The sequence below is a fragment of the Talpa europaea genome, assembly GCF_964194135.1.
Source record: "Talpa europaea genome assembly, chromosome: 4".
In the NCBI taxonomy this organism is placed as follows: Eukaryota; Metazoa; Chordata; class Mammalia; order Eulipotyphla; family Talpidae; genus Talpa; species Talpa europaea.
Genome location: NC_140070.1, coordinates 1736251 through 1756275, shown reverse-complemented (window position 1 = coordinate 1756275; position 20025 = coordinate 1736251). Strand labels below are relative to the sequence as shown.

General features: G+C 54.4%; 1 protein-coding gene across 1 annotated transcript in view; it reads right to left on the bottom strand.

Annotated features, from left to right (window-relative positions):
- Positions 1-1193: 1193 nt before the first annotated feature.
- Positions 1194-20025, bottom strand: part of AGPAT5 (1-acylglycerol-3-phosphate O-acyltransferase 5) — a gene marked incomplete at its 5' end in the record, with an annotated part of 35547 nt that continues 16715 nt past the window's right edge. Inside the window, 5 exons of the mRNA XM_084231759.1 lie at positions 1194-1669; positions 3359-3482; positions 4476-4637; positions 11512-11602; positions 19860-19949. Coding sequence (XP_084087885.1) covers positions 1444-1669; positions 3359-3482; positions 4476-4637; positions 11512-11602; positions 19860-19949 — 693 coding nt within the window. The 3' untranslated portion in view covers positions 1194-1443. The remainder of the gene's footprint in view (positions 1670-3358; positions 3483-4475; positions 4638-11511; positions 11603-19859; positions 19950-20025) is intronic.

Here is a 20025-nt window from a genome sequence, read left to right as displayed (position 1 = left end):
CGCCTTGAACGCGAGAGGACTGCAATTTGGCATGAGAACACTTTCGGGAAGTCCTGCCGGCACCCGGCGTGCCCGGGCCCCAGGCGAGGGGCGGCGCGCAGGGGGCCGGGCGCAGCTCCTCGTCACGCTGTCTTCATCTCGCCCATCATGATCACGGGGCGGGGGCGGGGGCGGGGGGGGGGGCCCTGGCGCTTCTACTGTGCAACTCAACCCATTCGCGGGCCGCGGCACGGCCGCCGCAGGGCGCTGGCCGGGGAGCCAGTGTGAGTTCTAAGGTTAAAAAGGTCCTTTTCCACGGATGTGTTGCTCCGTGACTTAAAACTGTGATTCTCGGGTTCTGAAACGCAGCTCCGGTCTGGGGGTGCACACTCGAGCGACAGCCCCGCCGCGACGGGGGGACGGACAGCACAGACGCGCCCGGGCCGGGCTGCCGGGCGCTGCCGGGCTCACCCGTGCAGGACAACGCGCCGGCTGCCGCACGCCGCCTCCCCGCGGGCCTGCCGGGGCCAGCGAGCAGCGCCGCCGCCACATCCAAAGGCGAGACTCGAGGACGGGGGCCGCGACCGCGACAACGGAAAACAGCAGGCCTGGGGCGAAGCCGCCGGCCCATCCCCCGCCGCGCCGCCTCCTCCAGGACCCGCGGGCGCCGGCCCCACACAGGTGCGCGCTGCTCGTGCAGGTATAAAAACACAGGAAACCTGGCAGTCTCGAGTACGTATGGCACTAGTGTTGTGAAGAACAGGGCGCCGCGGAGCCCTCGCAGGCCGGAACCGACAGCCCCACCGCCGTGAAGCGTCCGGACGGCGGCTTGACCGCATCCCCGGCGGTTACACGTCTTCCTTTTGCACAACAGAGGACAGGGTGCACAGACAGAACAGTACCAATAAATATTAGAAACGCTAATTATTGTGCAGCTACAAAAGGAAGCCAGCTAATAGCACGACGCGGAAGGTGCCCCGGCCTGCCTGCCGCCGCCCGCCTTCACGGATTTGGAGGAATAAAGCAAAAAGCAAACAATGACATGGCTGCAAGGTGCTAAATACTTTAGCGATGAGAGTCTGGACCAATCAAGGGTAAAAAACAGAAAAGAACAAATCTGGCGCAACACACGCAGACGCAGGCTCACAACGCGGCCGTCGAGCTGCAGGGCAGAGGTGCGTCCAGCCCAGCGGCGTCGGGGTCAGCGCCGGGTCGCGGACACGCCACGGGCAGCGCAGACCCCACTCAGCTCTCACCTGGAGCAGCTTCGGGGCCAGAGGTGCCAAACCCTGGGTGTCTGCACAAGACCAACTGCCTGTCGGCTTTCGTCAGAAATTCTGTTTTATCCAAAGGTCAATCAACAAGACTTTATTTACACTTCTTCGTCAGCTCAGGACCCACTGTGATGCCACGCGCAGCTCCGGCCCCAAGCGCAGCGCACACCCGGGCCGGGCCGGAGGCCTGCTAAGGCTTAATACTAACCCACAAGCAGCCGATCAAGGTTCCGAAGACCCAGGTTCTGAGGTACAGTTTCCTCCCGGACTCGGTCATGAGCATGCCAGCAGTCAAGCCACTCAAGATCAGCAACGACGGCACAGTCTTCCTGAGACTTAATTTAGAATTAACACTTTCCCCAGGAAATCTGTTTCTTCTTTCTGGATCCACTGAATCATAGAATTCTATAAGTAACCTGCAGCCAGAATGGGGAAAAGCAGTTTCAGTTCGCGTCATTTCAACAGGTACCGCCTGGAGAGCCAGAGGCCCGCGCGGAACACAGGGGAAGACGGCCAGGGCCGGGGCCGCGGCGCCGGGCTCTGCCCCGGGACAGGAATCCGTGCACCCACGTCCTGCGAACACCACGCGGGCGCGTTCCGGGCGGGGCTCGCACACGTCAGATCTTCCAACTCCGCTCGCGGGCAGGCCCCACCCGGCTAACCCCGCGCGGCCAGGCCGCGCCTCCTCCCCTCTCTTCCCGGCCAGGGGAGAGACCAGGCGTCCCCTGAACACACAGGCGAGCGCCCAGAGGCCCTGCTCACACCAAGCTGAGAAGCAGGGGCTGGCAGGCACCCGTGGCCCTCGGCTACAAAACCCCGAGGTCGTCCCCGCACAACGTGCTCCACATAGAGTCTCCAACAGGAAACAACAGAACCGGGAGGTCCCTCTAGGGCCCAGAAACCCGACACCCCAAGGAAAACCACCACCTCCCAACCACAACTCCCCGGGGCCAGGGGCTGCCGCGTGAGCACGTGCTCAGGCCTCTTTCCGGAAAACCACCCTCACGGCAAAGCAGAGATCTGCCGCGCAGAAACTCTGCCAGGACCAGAGCGCCCTGGCCTGGGGCCGGCTCAGGGAGTCGCCCCACGGATGACGGGGAGCCAGGGGAACACAGAACCCGCGACTCGTTCAGACTTGGTAACGCCTCATTTCCAACCTCCCGACACAGTTAATGATCTCCACGGGTGTCAGTGGACTCAGGAGGGCGCGCGAGAGCAACTCCTCCGCGGGGCGGTCGGGGCGGTCAGGAAAGGAGGGAACGACAGTCTCCAGAGAAGATCAGAAGCAGAACAAGACTTCAGGGGAGATTTTTTAAGTATTTATCGTAATAAACGATGCGTTCTGTATGTGATGATCCATTTTCTTCCAAAAAGGGGATCAGAAAGTATAATTGTCTCAAATATCTTTCAGAAAGACTGTACACGCGTCAAAAGAGGTCAACAGGTCCAGCAAAGTAAACAGCAAATAAAGGTCAGAATATACGATGAAGTTTTCATTCGAGAAACTTCCATTTCAAAATACAGTATCTAAAGGTAAGACCGACTTCTTATCTTTCTAAAAAGAAAACAAAACCCAAAAATTCCTAATTTTTTAGAGACGTGTATGAGGTCAATTTCCTCAGCAGGGAGCTGAGGAGCGGCTCACCTGCCCGTGGCCCCCGGGCTGCCCCCAGAGGCCACCGCCCCTCTGGCTCGCCTCACCCGTGGTGCCCATCAGCCGCCGCCTCCAGGCAGGTTCCACGGAGGTGACATCAGCAAGGACAAGCTCAAGGTCAGTCCCAGGGTCTGTTTAGGCCCAAAACCCTAACGGCAAAAAGACCCCGTGGCTGTGAGGTGCCAGCTGCCCCTTCCTCTGTAACACGCGTGCGTGTGGTTTCACACACACCTTGGGCAGCCCCGCACCCCCACCTGCCCGACCCTGGCCCCCACTGGCCTCGTGCTGTCCAGGAAACACTGTGCTGACGACAGCACCCCCCCGCCCCCCCAAGCAAGCCCCGGCCTGCTTTCTAGAAGGTGGTTCCCGCCTCACGGCAGTGCCAGCATCCACCTTACACTGCCCACCTGAGTGGAGCCGCGTCTCGGGAGCAGGGGCAGCAGCTACTCACTTGTCTTTGATCTCGAAGCGCTCGTGCAGCCACCTCCTCATGAACACGCGCTCCTCCGGGACGTCGCTTCGGTCGATGCGGTCGATGTGGATGTGGATTTTCGGACACTCCTTGCAGAGAAATTCTAACAAGAAAGAAAAACAGTTCAGTTTTTTTCTGGTACTCACACAAAAAGCCAAAAGGTACAGATTCTTCATCTCGCCCCCCAAAAAAAGTGAAAACAAAGGGGTGAACTGGCAGCGCAGGCTCAGCTGGGGGCGGCCGGGGCTGGCAGGCTCACAGGGCGCCAAGTCCCGCTGGTCGCAGGCGGCCAGGCGACGCCCTTGCACACCCGCTGGCTCACGTGCCTGCCCCTGCCAGATGCTGCCTGGCTGGAGCGGCCTTGTCTGCAGCCACAATGCCCACAAGGCCCGGCCGCTGGCTCCGGCCTCTGCGTCCTCTCTGTGCCTGCCACAAATGGACCCAGCCTCTCCTGCTTCACTCAGAGATGCGTGCTCCCTTGCAGCTCCCGATGACCTGCGTGCCTGACCCTTGGTCCCTGAGGCGCAGGCGCTCCGCTGTGCCACCCACGCCCCCGGGCAGCAGCAGGGGCAGAATGCCAAGTCTGCGGAGCAGGGTCTGCACCTCACCAGGTGCCCTCAGGCCTGAGGAGCCCCTGCCCGGCATCCAGCCCGGCGTCCAGCCTGGGGCCTGCGGAGCAGGGTGCGAGGTCACACGCCGCCCTGCCCATCTCTCTCTGGCCGTCGGGTGTGTCGGCCAGAGAGACGCCCTGCCCTGGAGGCACCCAGGTTGGACTAAAGAAAAAGTCTTCATTTGGCATCAGTGATGCCAAATCTCGTAAACCTTAGAGGAAAACGACACACCTCAATGCTGTGGGCCGTAGCCCTCCCCTCCTGCCCGGGTAGACAGATGCCGGGTGAAGGTCGCCCTGAGCCGGGCAGGTGGGGACTGAGCAATGGAAAAAGCCAGAAAAACACGTGAGCGCGTTGGCCTGGAAAGCACAATCAGCCCCCGTGATGAGCGGTGTCCACGCAGCCACCTGGGGGGGGGGGGGGCGCGGGGGGGCGTGGTGTCGGGAATCCCGGCCCTAGACAGCAGGACTCCAGGGCGAACTCACCAGCCATGGATGGTGCCTCTTTCCGCTGGCCTTTCTCGTCCATTGTCCCTTCAAAAGCCACGGTCACGTCATAAATTGCATCTAAATAATTTTTCATCGAATCAAAAGCAATGTGTGTCGCCTTTATCCTCGGCGTGAGCACGTGTCTTAATACTGCGAGGCCTGGAAAGGAAGGCAACGCGGCGGGTCAGAGCAGCTGGGAGAGCAGCGGTTTCCACTCCCAGGCGCCCGACCAGGGCTGACAGGGCCACGCCGCTCACTTCAGGACGCTGGCCCTCAGCGAACACGCACACACGAGCCTCTGCGTCAACGTCCAGCTCACACACATTTAGAGACCTGACCCTCTCCTGCGAGCCAGCGGCCTCCAGCAACCTCCCCTCTGGCCAACTCTGCAAGGGCAAGCACCTCACTCCCCACGGACACGCGCGGGTCAGCAGCACAGTCCTCTCTGACTCCAGCCTGTGACTGAGCTTGGTTTCTACTCACGAGAGGGCACGCGCGCGTGTTTGCGGGGGTGATGTGTGTGGGGTGTGCATGGGCGGCGTGGCGAGGACAAGGTCACCTCAGTGACCCTGTACTGTGCAATCTCTGACGTCAGGGCAGACGCAGTCACGCAGGGTGACGTGATGGCCGACGGGAGACCCCAGAGTCTTGGTGTACTTTTTGAAACGATGGAGCTGTAAGTGACATGCCATAAAACCCGCCATTTGGAGGGTACGATTCAGCGGGCTTGGGCATCCTCACAGACCCCCACCGTCCTCACCATGCCAGACACGGCACCCCTGCAGACATCACGCCCCCTCCCAAGACACCCCCGGTCCACCTTCTGTGAATTTGCCTCTTTGGCACATTTCACATACATGGAATCACACAGCGCGTGGACTCGGGGGACTGGAGCCATCACAGCCCCACATCTCTGAGGTGCTTCCACGCTGAGGCGTCTGCTCGTTATTTCCAGTGCGCGGCAGGGCAACGTCTGTTTGCCCACCAGACACCTGATGGTGTTTAGGCTGGCGGGCTCCTTTGGCTGCGACCCCACCGTGGAACGCGACGTGGCCAGCTCACGGGAGCACGTCCGCGGGGGTCAGAGCTTCACGAGGACGTGCGCAGCGCACAGAGGGATGGCACCGCCCCGCGCCCTGCTCCTGTGAAGCACACGGCCTAGTCCCCCTCCCGTTGCCTACACCCCCCTCTTCCTTGATTAGGATAATTACTGGCAATTTAACAGAAAAGCGCAGCTCTCTGAAAAAAGTGCCATGAAACAGCGAGAAAGAAGCTAGATTTGGAGCGAGGGGGCCTCCCCCGGGAGCAGGAGCGCGTGCGAGCCAGCGCAGGGAGCCGGGGCCGCACAGGAATGCGCGCAATGCGGCAGGGTGTGGGAAAGGAGAAGGTTCCCACAGCCGCGCATCTGTCCCGAGTCCCCAGGGCAGAAACAGTTTAATTTACTCACAAACTTGTAACAAAAAGCCGAACAGTGTACCAGGCTGGGAAACACTTGCCCAGCAAGTCAGCTGCTACTTCCGTCTCTGCTCCTGGAGGCCAGCCAACCTCACTGAGTCCCAAGGCCCACAGACGCGCCCGAGGCATCGGGAGAACGCTTAGCGGCTCCAGTGGTCACCAGGCTCTGAACAGTCGGCAGGTGAAAGAGACAGAAGAGGAACGCTTCCCCCAGAGAGGAGCTGCAAGGGGGAGAGGCGCCGGCCTGCCACAGACGGCGTGAAATCCCACTGCTCGCGGCGGACAACGCACGGGGCCTCTCGCCAAGGCCCACGGCACAGCTCGCGGCCCAGGCCCCAGGCCCACCTCTGCGCACCCCGGCCCCCAACCGGCTCCTGCCAGGAGCGTGCCTGCTGTGGCCCCCGGCACTTCGGGATGAAGACCACCTTCCCAGGTGCGGGCGCCCCCATCTCCGAAGCCCCTCCTCAGTCCTGTCCCGTGTTTGCGTCTATGCCGTTCTCTTCCCAGCCAACAAGGGCTCTTCTATAACTACGTTTGTTGACACACAAATACCACCACCTTGCCGCGTGCCGCCTGAATTTGTTCAGACGCTGCTTCAGATAGAATTAACTTTCCGTCACGTCTACCAAGGGCCAAATTCCTTTTGTTCTGATGCTCTGGAGGACCCGGGGCCTACACAGCGGTGGGTATTATTCACCACGGAATGAAACTGAATCCCACACACCCTGAAGGGTTTTAAGACCACCAAGATCCTCTCTCTCTCTCTCTCTCTCTCTCTCTCTAACATCCTTGTTTATTTTTCCACAGTACAGGACTTCTCCCTCAGGTGTGGTCAGCCTAGTTTTCCCACCACCAGAGGACCCACAGTCCTCCACCATCGTCCATGGTGTTCCCCTGCCCCCCACCTTTTCTACTCTCACCCTCTCTGTCCCCCTCCCATCCCGAATGTCTCAATCTATCGCCTGTCTCCAAGGGTACGGGACCACCAAGCTCTCAGTCCTCGTCAAGGACGTGGACATCGAGGGATTGGGTTTGCCATCACAGCTGCCACTGTGGAACTGACCTCCTGTTTTCTACCACGAGGGCTCAAAATGACTCTTTTGGCCACCAAGGTAACAAAACCACCCACGCGTGGGGGCGCAATCTTGAAAGGTTCAGGAGGAAGATTAAGATGCACGAGATTGCAAATTCCTCCACAGCCACCGGAGAGAACGTCTGAGCTGACTCTTAGAAAGTCAGCGCAGACCCCCGCGCCAAGGATGCTGGGAGCCTGGGGGAGCCCTCACGGCTCCTCTCCCACAGCCAGAATGGAGTGTAATTGCCTTTTCTTTCTTTTTCTTAATGAAACGTAGGTATGGAATGAAGGTTTACCCGTAACTACTGTCCAAGTGGTCTGGCTGAAACACCCGGATCCTTTCCAACGAAGCTGCTGAGCATGTGACTAGTCCTGCATAGACCCGTGATTCTAATGCTAAGAGAGGCCTGGGGTCACTGGCAGGTTGAGCCTGAGCCCCGGGGTGTCTGAGGAAGCAGGTCTGGTGGGCCCCGGGAACCTACACTCAAACAGGTCCCCATCCAGCACTGAGGGTGCTGGCTGAGACGCCGCTGGAGAACCACTGCTTTGGCCTGCAGTGAGCACGGCAGGGGTGTGAGAAGACAGGAGGGACAGACAGCAGGACCATTTATTGCTAACATTTTTAAGGAAATGATATGGAAATGGCCTCGAAGACCAAAGAGAGCTCGGGAGGTTGGTGACGGCTGCTACATCGCGGCACTGCGTGTCTGACAGGCCACCTCCTCTCCCTCCGCCCCTCTCCCAGCTCTGCCAGAGGCTGCCGCCTCCCCTCCCCGCCAAAGCTGTGACCTGCCGCAGCAGCCCCCTGAGCCCGGGGAGCAGCAGGAGTCCTGCAGACCCGGGAGTGAGAGGATCTCGGGGAGAACCTGAGCCCTGAGTGATGAAACGGACCCCCACCCTCTGATCCCAGGTGTGACTCGAGGGGCCCTTACCCTTCCATGAAGCCCGGCTGTCCAGACATGACCAGCCTAGGGGGCAGCAGACACTAGAGCAGTGATGCACGGTCTGATTGGCTCTTCCCACTGATTCTTTCCTGTTCTTACCTCCAGAGCCACCTGCCGTCCCCGGTGCAGTGGGAGTCCAGGCCACAGGGCTCACGGCGCTCCTCCTGGGGGCAGATGGCGCTGCCGCGCCCAGCCAAGCCCCGCAGACACACAGGCACCGCCACACGACAGCCGCCAAGGACGTGACCTGCTGCGAAGCCACGGGCCCAGACAGATCTAACCCACAGCTGACCTGAGCCCCCACAGCAACTATTTTAGAGACATGATTACAGAAAGACCCTCTTACCTACAAACTGGTTCATTTACATTTACATAAGCCTATTCTACGACAAACTACTAATACATTCATAATCATAAATCACTCTGACGTCGTCTTTACTATTTTACCATCGTCTGGGTAAATGATAAATTCCACATGAGCCTTTCTGAAATTAGAATTCTCTTTTCCCTGATTTACTATTACAAAATTGAGCAGCCTTCAGCGTACATCCTGCTAACTTAACATGTAGTTGTTTCTTGAAAATTCTATCTGTACTTCAGATCTCTGAAGATCTTAATTTTTGCTTGATGAGACTACAGTTAAAGTCTCCAGCAGTTTATCTGGAAGGAGTGGCCACTCCTACCTTCTGGAAGGAGTGGCTGACAGGTAGTAAGCAGGCTGGAGGACATAAACCACCTCTTCGGGGAGCAGAGACTCAGGAGCTGTGGTCCCGGGCATCCTCCAACCACCGTCCTGACGCAGACCCCGCATGTCCTGTGACGCCTTATTCTTGGAGCAAAATAGCTGTAGTCAGTAGTGACAACAGGCCGCTGAAATACTGATGGTTAAGGCAGACTGGCAGACTTGCAGACGCACGCCCACCACCACTCTTCCTAGACAGGCAACACCGCTGGCCACAGGAAACTGAACAGGGGTGTGGGATGTGACTTACAGCAGGTCACCAAGTGCCAAATTCTGAATATCTAGATTTAAAAGGTGGGTTTTGGTTTTTCAATTTTTTTTTTTTTAAGTCAGAGTCAAATCAAGGTATTTTAAGAGCAAAATTAATCACGTTCTGAAGCAAACACATCACAGACTAACAAGTTATTAGTTTCAACTTTCTTGAAGAAAAATTAGCTTAACAGATGGAGAAACAAGTTGTTTTGTTTTTATTTTCAAGTTATCTCATTTAGTCGTGATCTAACAGGAAAGAAAACAGGAAAGACTTTTTCTAGATATACTGTTCACAAATCAATTTCCTTTGCGTGTGGTGGGAAATCACTACCTTTATAGTCAGAGGAGAATGTACTTTAGTAAACAGCAGCTTTCCCAGTTACACAGTTTAAAGAACAGAAAGCAGCTAAAAATCACATCCATTCATAAGCCAAATGATTCTCTTTCTTTCCTGTTTGGTAGCTTCAAGAAAGATCCACAACTCCCACAGAGGAAAGACTTCTATAGTCAATCAATTACCGGGAACGACGGCTTAGTAGACCAGGCTGGACCACAGACCATGATCGCTGCTTTTAGATTTACTTGAAGAGATTAGTTTAAGCATTACAACATTCATGTGGTTTTTTAAAAATGACTTTTAGCAGCTATGTTGAACAATCATGTCTGTTAATGAGATTGGGCAATAAAAGGCATATATTTAGCTCGTTGTTCTAAAATGATGAATTAAGAATTGTCAATATTAAATAGAATTAAATGTAGAAAAATAATTTCAGGTGTTGCTCTGAGCTGGAGTTTGCCCCCCAGTACACCCTCCAGTGCTTCCTGAAGCCCCAACCCCATCGAGACTGAGCTTAGAGATGGTGCCGCTGCAGGAACTGTTATGGTGAAGTGAGGTCGTGAGGGTAGGCCCCACAGGGCTGGTTTCCTATAAAAAGAAGGGACACAGAGGCCTTTCTCTGGAGTTGAGGGAAGGCCAGGTGAGGACACACTGAGGAGGCTGCCATGGGTAGACCGGGAGGAGCTGCCCCGGGATGCAGCTGCATAGGCCCAGGGCCTGGACCAGCCCGGCTCAGAGCCCTCGGAAGATGAGGTCTGCTGTGTAAGCCACCAGGCCTCGGGCTGGGACTAAGGCAGCCTGCGGGGACCAGCACAGTGACCTGGAGGACAATTAGGACTCTGACTATAACAATATAACAAAGTGAATGTAAATGTATCTATTTGCATATAAACATTTCTCTCACCCAACTGTGAAAAGTATGCCAATATTTAAACAGGAACATAGACACAGACTATTTACCAAAGAAACCAGAAGCGCCCCAAGCTAACAGCACACATTACTGTTATGCTCACACAAGCACAGCTGGGGCTGTGCCCCTTCTCCCGGCATCTACTCCCCTCCACAGGGAACAGGGACTGGGCAGTGCGCCAGACAGGATGCAGCATCCAGCACTCGCTTTGTCTCGCCCCAGTACTTGTGACTGAGTCCCTCAGACATTATAACAGCTGCAAGGGGCAAAACTCCTAGAACAAAAGATACTGAAACTTCTCTGAACTCCAACTACTGCAGAGAGTCGAGTCGTCACCTCCACCACGTGACGCGGAGGGCTTCGTCTTGCTCAGGCCCGCCCTCCTCCTCGCTGAGGACAGATACCTGGTAGCTTCTCATCGCTTCAGTGGCCCCTCTGCCCTCTGCCCGGGTGTGTCCCCCCCGCACCAGGTCCGTCGTGCACCACACCTGGAGTGACGTGACCGCATGGCCTCTGCTCCTAGCTCCCAAGTCATGGGTTAGCCTGCAGTAACCATTTGGGTGGAACCCTTCAATGCCAGTGACCAGCTGGCCTCTTCGAGAGCCCAGCGATGCCCACCTCCCAGGGTAGCCCCTGTGCCCTCTCCCCGCAGTAGCTGGGCGGACCCTGTCACTCCCTTCTAACACAGAATGTGGCAAAACCTCCAAAATCAGGTTAGGTTATGAGAGGACTGAGACTTCTTTCTTGCTCACCCCCATTCTCCACTCCCAATGTCAATACCCCTAACCCTTCTCTCTATACCCCCGGCCTCCACCCGAGCGGAACGGGACCTGTCAGGGGGGCTGTGTGGCGAGGCTCTCTGTGCAGAACCTCTGAGGAATGTGAACACAACTTGTGGCATATTCCCCAGGGGCCTTCAAGAATCCTCTCATTTAACTCATATTCAGATCTACGGAGGCCCGTGGGGTCTGCATCTTTTCAGCGACGAGGAGACTGAAGCTGAGTCACATTAGGTGACACTATGTTCCTCATATCGCATGGAGCCCACTGTAGGAGGCGCCACCCACGCAGCCGCGGCCAGGCTGGTCTGCGCCGAGTGTCCCCAGGACCCCCGCCGCAGCAGGCACCTGGCAGCACCCTCAGGCACACGCTGCAGTAGCCGGAGAAGCGCGAAGAGAAGCCTCGCTCCCTAGGGACGGCGCACCCACCCATTCATTCCAGTTGTGGTGAACCAGAAAAATCTTCTCCAGCAACAAACCCTAAGGAGGTGATTATTACCTTTTAAAAATGACTGTTTCAAGTACAAAACTTTGCTTACCTTCTTGAGCAGCAAATGCTTGACTAGCTGCGAGGACTTTTGTTAGTTCTGGGTTAAATCGTGTCCCCTCTGGGAAAATCACAAGAAACATCTGCAAAGCATAAAGAAAATTTGGTATATATTGTGTGAGCAAAATTTTTGGTGGTGGTTGTTAACTTGCCAATGCTAATAACCCTATCCGTGCTCTGCCTATTTCCTAATGTGGAAAAAATGTATATTCACATTCTGCTTCATTTCAAGCAGAGCAACGGAAGGCAGAAGCCCGGGGCGCTGCGGCATAACACGGGCTCTATTTAACCTGCAGCCCACACCGCCGGTTGGTCGGAGGGGTCAGAGCCGAAGCACCTCCCGATGACACGCTAACAGGCACTGATTTAAAAACTGGCTGTGAAATGCTGATAATTCTCAACTAATGAAAGAGCCTTTGTCCAGAAGATTCTGCCAAATGACATTTTTAAAAGGCACACGTCTTAGAAACCAGGGTCCCTCAGCACCGATGCTCAACGCCACCTCCCCCGAGGGATCGCACACCTACTGGGCGAGATTCCCCAACAGTGTTTGCGTCTCACTCACTCTCTCGGGGCCCTGCTGCACAGAGATGCCTCCGTGCATTTCGAAGGACTCAATTTATAAGCAGCCTCATAACCTGAATTTGAACGCGCCTACAAATAAAAGAGGGGGTCAAGCTGAATGCTCGCGAAGAAAGCGGTCTAAGCGTTTACATTTTTCCGCTTGGGAACGAAAAACAGAAACAACAAAGCTCTACAGTGAAAAACACCCAAGTTCAGGGCCAGGCCACAAAGACAGCACCACGTGGGGCTGGTCCAGCAGACACGCTCCCCGCTGCCCAGGCGCAGGCGGGACGCAGCAGCGGGGGAGGAGCGGAGGTGCCTAGGCAGGCCCCAGCCCTGCACCCGGGCAGCACACGCTCGCTCTCTCCATCCAGACGGCACAGTCTGCGCCAACCCCGCCACCAGAAGGAAAAACCGGAAGAAAACTATTAAAATTAGAAGTTGTCCAAAACACATTCGCATCACCAGAATACTGCGATCGGCCCGGTGCGTGCTCCAAGTCGCGAAAGCAATGACTGCTTTGGTTTTCAGCTTTTCACTCTGTCATTTATGAATCACATGATTCATGATTTGAAAAGTTAATAATTCCCATGGTGCAATTTCACGCTTCTCGGACATTTAATTTAAAAGAACACTGATGGTCAGCAAGAGAGCAAGGATGAAATATTTGTTCAGGGTTCATTCAAGGACACGTCCTTGTATGCCTACTGTGTGTCTGCTCCCGTACATGAGACAGACAGGGTCTCTGCAGATGACTGAGGAAACTGTACACAAGATGAGTAAACACAAAGATAAAATGCCAAGAGCATGAGCAAGGTGCGATAAAGGGGGGCCCTGAAAAGGCGCCTGGAGCACACGCCAGGAAGAGAAGCACGTCGGGAAGGGGGGAGCTCTCCCCAGCGGAGGCGGCCAGGCCACGGGCCCCCGCTGGGCGCGGCACCGGGGCTCTGGCCAGGTCAACCGGGCAAGAACAGGCAGTGAAAGAAGGCCGAGTCAAAAAGAAAGGCGGGAGCTTTTACACACAGACAGCAAGATTACCTAGGTGGAAATCCCGAGAAATGTTCTTTAAAAGTTACTAGATGGTCAGGTTAGCACGGTTCCAGGACAAAGAGCCCCTGTCCATCAGTCAACCGTGTGTCTAGAATCGAGTCCGACTTGAAGAGTCACCGCACATGGTGCTGTGAGTGACTGGCTCCGAGGGGCAGCTGGCGTCCTATCGGTCCTTGCTCCACTGTGGGGCAGAAATCATGAGAGAAAAATCTCGGACGTAAGCAAAACTAAAAATCTTTTGTTCTTCAAGACACCATGATGAACATGAAAAGGCAAGTCACAGATACAAAGACCTGTACAGAATGTTCTGAGGAGCCACTCTCAAGAGCCCCCGGGGGCAGGGACGACAGGACACCAGCAGTAACGAGAACACCCACTCACACCCAGGACGACATGGGCGACGCTCAGAATGATCACGCTCAGTGGAAGCAGCAAGACACCCCCAGCAGCACAACCGCACGTTCTGTCTGCGGCTGGCTCCGGGGCAGAGCAGGGCAGTGACCGCTCCGGATACCACAGGCAGGAGGCTAGGGAGCACCTGCAGGAAAGGGCATGCGGGCACCTTGTGGTGGAGGTGGCCTGGTGGGTAGGAGCTCTAGGCCCAGACTCGGGGCATCCGGTGCCGTGACCACCAGCCACTGACTGCATCAGTCACCCCTCAGCCATGGCACTTTGGTAAAGGGGGGGGGGGGGTGGTCCAGAGTGAAAAGACACAGTGTGCCGGGTACTGAGCTGTGGGAGCCTGAGGCATGGCAGGCATCAGTCATGGGCAGTGAGACAAAAAGACGGGCTACACATGATGGGGACGGGGAGGGAAGAATGGCTAATAGTCACTTTTTGGGGTGATGGAACCTAATTCTGTAATTAGATAATGGTGATGGCCCCTCGACTTGGCACATACATGAGAAGTCATGGAGCTGTACATTTTAAGGCAGTGGATTTTGTTAAATCTATAGTATGTAAATTATCTCTCAATTTTTTGAAACAACAAAAAAATCCCAAGACCCCACAGCTCATTACAATCTCTGTCTCCACAAGTCAGGAAGTAGGTTCCCAAATTTAAAAAAAAAAAAAAAATCATATTACACAGAATGAAGGCCCAGCCAGATCGGAGGTGCACAGCGCTGGACCAGGGAGGGTTGCCCATGGCCACCGAGCAAGCAGGTGGTCTCCAGATGCTGTCGTACTGACAAAGGCAACAGCCAGGGAGGCCGAGCAGCTGGCTGCACACCCCAGCCACAACCACAAGCCCCGGCCTGGGCAGACACGCGCTGTCCACTGCGCATGGGCACCTCGGCGTGGCCACAGGGGAGTGACTGACGCTATCTACTCCAGGCAGGGCTGGTGGCAAGTAACGTGCAGTTTGTTGTTGGTGACAACAGAACTCAGGGCCTCAGAGCTGGAGGCGACATGGGGGAGGAGGAGCAGTTGACCCTCATCAGCCCTGCAGGCTGCGAACGGGAATGGCAGTCTCAAGGCGAGGCCTCCTCCCTCGCTCCTGCCTGAGCCTCCGGCCTTGCAGGCACGGTCAAGATGTCCGAGTTCAAAGCACTGTGAGGCTTCTCTGTTCTCCTTCTGGGATTCTCATCCACTAGATACTTGCTTAGCTTTCAAACTGGGGCCAAGTGGCACTTACCTTTCCTGTGGACATGGAGACGATAAAGCGCCCATGAGCGCCAGACACGAGTGTCCGCAGTCTGACATTTCTTGCCCCATTCCCAAGGGTAGTGTAAATAAAATCCTTGCTCAGGGCCAGGGAAGTTACAAGGGCCACAGAAAACAGTGACGAACTATTCCAAACAAATCTAAGTATGTAGATTTTTTGCTACTATTCAAACTGATACAAGGCAGCAAAGGGCACTAACACTGGCCAAGGACACTGCCCAAGTAGTTTACCAGTCACTGTCTTGGTTCTTGACCGGCGCACATGCTTGAAAGACCACTCAGGCTCAGAGAACAATGGGATTTAACAAATCAGGGAAAAAAAAAATTACTGGGCCAAAAAAGGCCGTTTACCTCACCCGAAGCAGTGTCCACTGTTTTCAAGTCCTAAACAAAAGCAGCTAAGATGGCTCTTCCCACCCCTGAGGAAGGGGCGTTCCTCTCCCAAACAACAGGCCACATGCCAAGACTGCGTCTTCCTGCCACCGTGGACCTGGAGCATGTGGCAGCCGGACTATAGGCCAGTTCCAACTTACGAAGCCAACAAAAGACCCAACAGGAGATGCTCCATGAGCTGCACCAGACAAGCGACACTCAAGGCAGCAGCTACAGTGGCCAAACTCCCTGACAAATGGCCACACTCACAGTTCAGCGAGGCTCCTGCTCCGCCTGCCCTGCCAGGCTGTGGCAGCAGCAAAACCAGGTACAGTTTCGCTCACTCCACTACTTGCAAAGCATCCAAACTTTTTTCCTCTTTGAGGCTGGCTGCCGGAGGCCTCTGTACGTTCATCGGAGGCCTGCACCAGCCTTCTCAACGGTCTTTGGGGTGGGGGCCAAAAATCACGGACTCCGGAAATGCTGAATCCCAAACCCTGAATAATCTGCAGCTGCTTCTGCAGTTCCTTCCATTTCTTACCATTGACTCCACCCCCTGATGCGATGCTTTTTAGCATTTTCCCTGCAGCTATCCATCCTCACCAGCAACCCCCGTTCAGGGAGCACCACCTGTAATCATCTTTGGCTTCAGCCACTGGTTACAAAATAAACCTCTTATTCTGTTAAATTTTCATTTGTAAGGAACCAGAGACTCTGTTTTCTTTAGCGATTTCCTATATTAAGATGATGATGCACCCTTAGAAACAAACGATCCAGCCCTAATGGAAATGAGTAGTGATGTCACCTTGAGCGTCTACTCAGACAGAAGAGAGTGATTCGAGCTTTTAAACGCTTTCGAAGTGCAACAGACTACTGGACTCTGAGCAGGGCCTCTCCCCACTGGGCAGGTCTCCGCTTCTCACTCAGGGTGGCTGTGGGATTAAGAAAAAATGTGGGGCCTCCCTGGTGGCGCAAGGGGTTAAGATGCAACCTATGACCCTAACTGCAGCCTCTGCAGCACGAGTTCCATCCCCGGCCAGGGAGATTCCCACATGGTGCAGCAGACCTCTCCTGTCTCGCTCGCTGCTCCCCTCAGCAGTGGATTTCAGTCAGTCTGCCTGTTCTGCTCCCCACTCTCTCTCTGGTGAAACCTCTTACCCCCACACATCAGGCTTGTACCCCGATTCTTGTATGCATAAATAAATAAAACTCAAAAAAAAAAAAAGTGAAAATATATCAAGCACCATGTGGCTGACTCTTAAGACATATTAACTTTCCCTCCCCTTTGGCTTTTAAAAGTTCTATCTAGTTTCCAGAAGACTTTCAAAGGGGGCACATTTGGATAGAAAAAAATAGAACAATGAACTATGACTAGCTAGACATCTTTAAAGTAATGCTTTTTCATTAAATAAAAAGTGATTTCGTATCAAGATACATGGAATATAAACATGACAGTTCATCTCTGCCTGTGGTTCCCCAAATTAATCCAATCGGGCAAATCACAACAAGGTGTTCTGCAGTGGAAACCGGGATATCAGCTCCCAGTAAAGATTCTTATTAATCTCATTAAAGATCATGGAGGAAAGGACCCAGACACGTCGCAGGATACAATGCCTGTGTCTTTCCTCCAAGAGTGTATTCGTTAGTTAACCGGGTGCGGTAAGCGGGGTCAGAAAACAACCCCAAAATCGCACAGGCCACACGGCCTCCCCATGTGCACCCCCTGACCAAGCCCGCAGCTGCAGGTTCACGGGAGAAGCACAAAGGCGGCTCGGTGCTGGGACTCAGGGCAGGATGGTCTCACAGGATTGCAGCTGGGCCCCGCGCTCACTCTTAGGAAGGGGGAGCAGGAGAGTGAGAAGCGAGAAGATCACCCGCTGAAGATGGCCGGCCCAGCCAGCGCTGGCTGCAGAGGGAAAAGGCAGTCACGGCCAGGAAGGCAGGGCTTTGCGAGGCTGCGGGCCTCCAGGACCGTTAGGAAAATCACCTCCCAGTTGCTGAAGCAGGACTAACAGGTAACCTACTCACGGGGCACACATGCTCCTCCAACGCATAAGCGCTTCGTGCCCAGCTGGCCGCAGTCAGGTTCACCAGCCCGTGGCCCTCCAGTCACCTGCTTGCGCCTCTGCTGGGTGCGCGGTCTCTCCCCCAGCTCAGGCGCGGCATGGGCACTGTAGTCCCCTCTGCACATGGGGAGCCCAGAGCTCACTCCTCTTACAGCTGCGAGTTGGTGCCCTCTGACCGCCCTACGCCCTGGGCACCAGCACTCCACTCTCTGCTTCCACCAGCCTGGCTTCTCAGATGCCACGTACCAGCGAGACACGCAGTACTAGCCTTTCCTGGAAGGACATAACTGCGTGTGGTGTGACAGGGGCCCCTCACTTGGACGCACAGCCTGTCATGTGCGCCACATTCCTACCCGACCATCCACCATGGGCACGCTGGCTCCTGACCGGGTTCCCGTGGCTGGCGCGGCAGGGCCTGGGCGAGAGCGCGCTGGCCCCAGAGGCTGAGCTGTCAGACCATGCGGTGATTCTATTTGGAATCTCTCCTAGCACTTCCAAGATGGCTGTGCCCACATAGCAGCGGCGTCTAAAGGTCTTTTTCTCTCTCCAGACTCACTGGTACCTACCACCTTACCATTCTGGGAGCAGAGTGATGCCAACAGGCGTGAGGTGGCCAAGCAGTTTTCCATACGCCTGGTGGACATCTGCACGTCTTCCCTGGATAAATGTCTAGTTAGGTACTTTGCCCATTTTTAAAACAGGTTATTTTTTTTCTTTCTATTTATTTGTGTGAGTTCCTCATACATTTTGGAAACGAACATCTTATTGGAGACGAGGGTGGTTGGTGACAGCTCCCACCCCGTGGGCGATGTTCTCATTTTGTTGGCTGTTCCTATTGTTGTGCGGACATTCCTCAGGGGGAGGTGGTCCCACTTTTTAAAATTTTGCTTTCGGTGCCTGTGCTTTTGCTGTCATATCCAATTTGTGTTCTTTTAAGCCAGGAAAATATGTGTGGCCATTTGTTATAGCAACATTTGGAAACAGAATAAGATTAATTTCAAGCATGTTATTTAATCCGAGCTACTAACTTAATTTTTGATGGATTCAACATACAAGGAAACTAAAACTTAAAACTAGTGTAAAGTCAAGGTTGAAATGCAAGTTGGGGTTTAAACGCAAATCTGATTTCCATGCCAACACTCTCACCCACAAGGTTACCTCCCATTTGGAGAGAGACAAGTAAGTTTGGGGGGCGCTGAAGAGTAAGACTCCATGTTTGTACCACACATTGTATTAGCTCAAATGTCAACTAACTGAGTGGTTTCCGTCGATGCAGTTTTTTAATCATAAATGTATCATTTGTACCCATTACTCATAGCTACCTTATGAAAATATTGTTCCAGTAATAATTGTTATTAGTGAGAAAATTTATTTTTCAGTAAATTTAAAATTACTGATTTATAAGTATAGATGTATTTTTTTGGAAGCAAGATTTTGCAATCTCTCAAATAATACTAACACTAAATAAGCACTGATTCACTCTTGAAAGAAATTCCACCGAGGGGTATTAATCCATGCAAAAGCTGTAATCCATACAGTAAGTATGTTCCACTTTGCCCATTACTTAATTAACTTTCAGAAACAAAAGAGGATAACGAAGAACATGAGAAGCATGTATCTGTTTCCTAGCACTTAAATATTAAAAAGTGAGAGACCATTCAGCGTCTAAGAAACCAGACCTTGGACCCAAGTGCCTCAAGGCGACAGCCCCGCCGGGCACCGCTCACAGCCTGCCTGTTTGATATTCAACATCAGACATTAAGAAGCCAGACTGTCCCTGCCAAACAGAAAAACACCAGCAGCCCAAAGTGAAAGAGACAACGTTCTCCGACCAAAGTCCTCCTGAAACCAACTCAAAAACCGAGGATCACTTTATTTTAAAAAGCACCAAAGAGGGCCTCCCTGGTGGCGCAGGGGCTAATGACAGCACTATCAAGCTGTCGCAGCCACTGCAGCACGAGTTCGATCCCCGATGGGTCAGGGAGCTACCCACGTGGTGCGGCAGACCTCTCCTGTCTCCCTGCTGCTCCCCTCAGCAGTGCATTTCTGTGGATCTGCCTGTTCTGCTCCCTGTGCTCTCTCTGGTGAATCCTCTCACTCCCCGCATCTCTAGCTTATACCCCAGTTCTTGTATGCACAAATAAATAAATCTTAAAAAAAAAAAGCACCGAAGAGCAACCAAGATCAAAGTGCCCACAGAGAAGCAGAGGCGATCACGAAGCAAACTGTTGCTTGAATAGATCCAAAGAGCAAGGGGAACAAAACTCAAGGCCCACGGACCTTCTGAACGGAAGGTGAAGGGTGAAGCAGAGTGAAAGGGGTCCTTTTTGGGGAGTAGAGCCTTACAAAACAGCATTTACGACGACTGATTCTGTATCTGTAGATACCTATACTTTTGAGAGGCTTTTCATATAATTTGATGCATAGAAAAGTCCAAATTTCTCCCCAAAGATGCGTCTTCTGGAAGGAAGCTGGCCCAGGGGCGGGAGGAGCCCAGGGCCCAGCAGCAGGTCCCGTTGGCAATGCCACCCGCCCACAGGGACCCCAGCAGAGGGGGATGCTCTTTGACAAGACTCTGGAGCTGGAACCCACCCCCGGGGCGCGCGGCACAACAGGGGCATACCGGGGTGCCGTTGTCCGCGTAGCTCCGCAGCTTGGCCCGCATCTCCTCCTCGTTGAACCTGGCGCTGCGCTTCACGTAGATCCCGCCGTGCTGCACACACAGAAGGGGTTCCGTCAGTGGCCAGCGGCCAGCATCAAACAGTGAAGAACAGCTACATCTCAGAAAC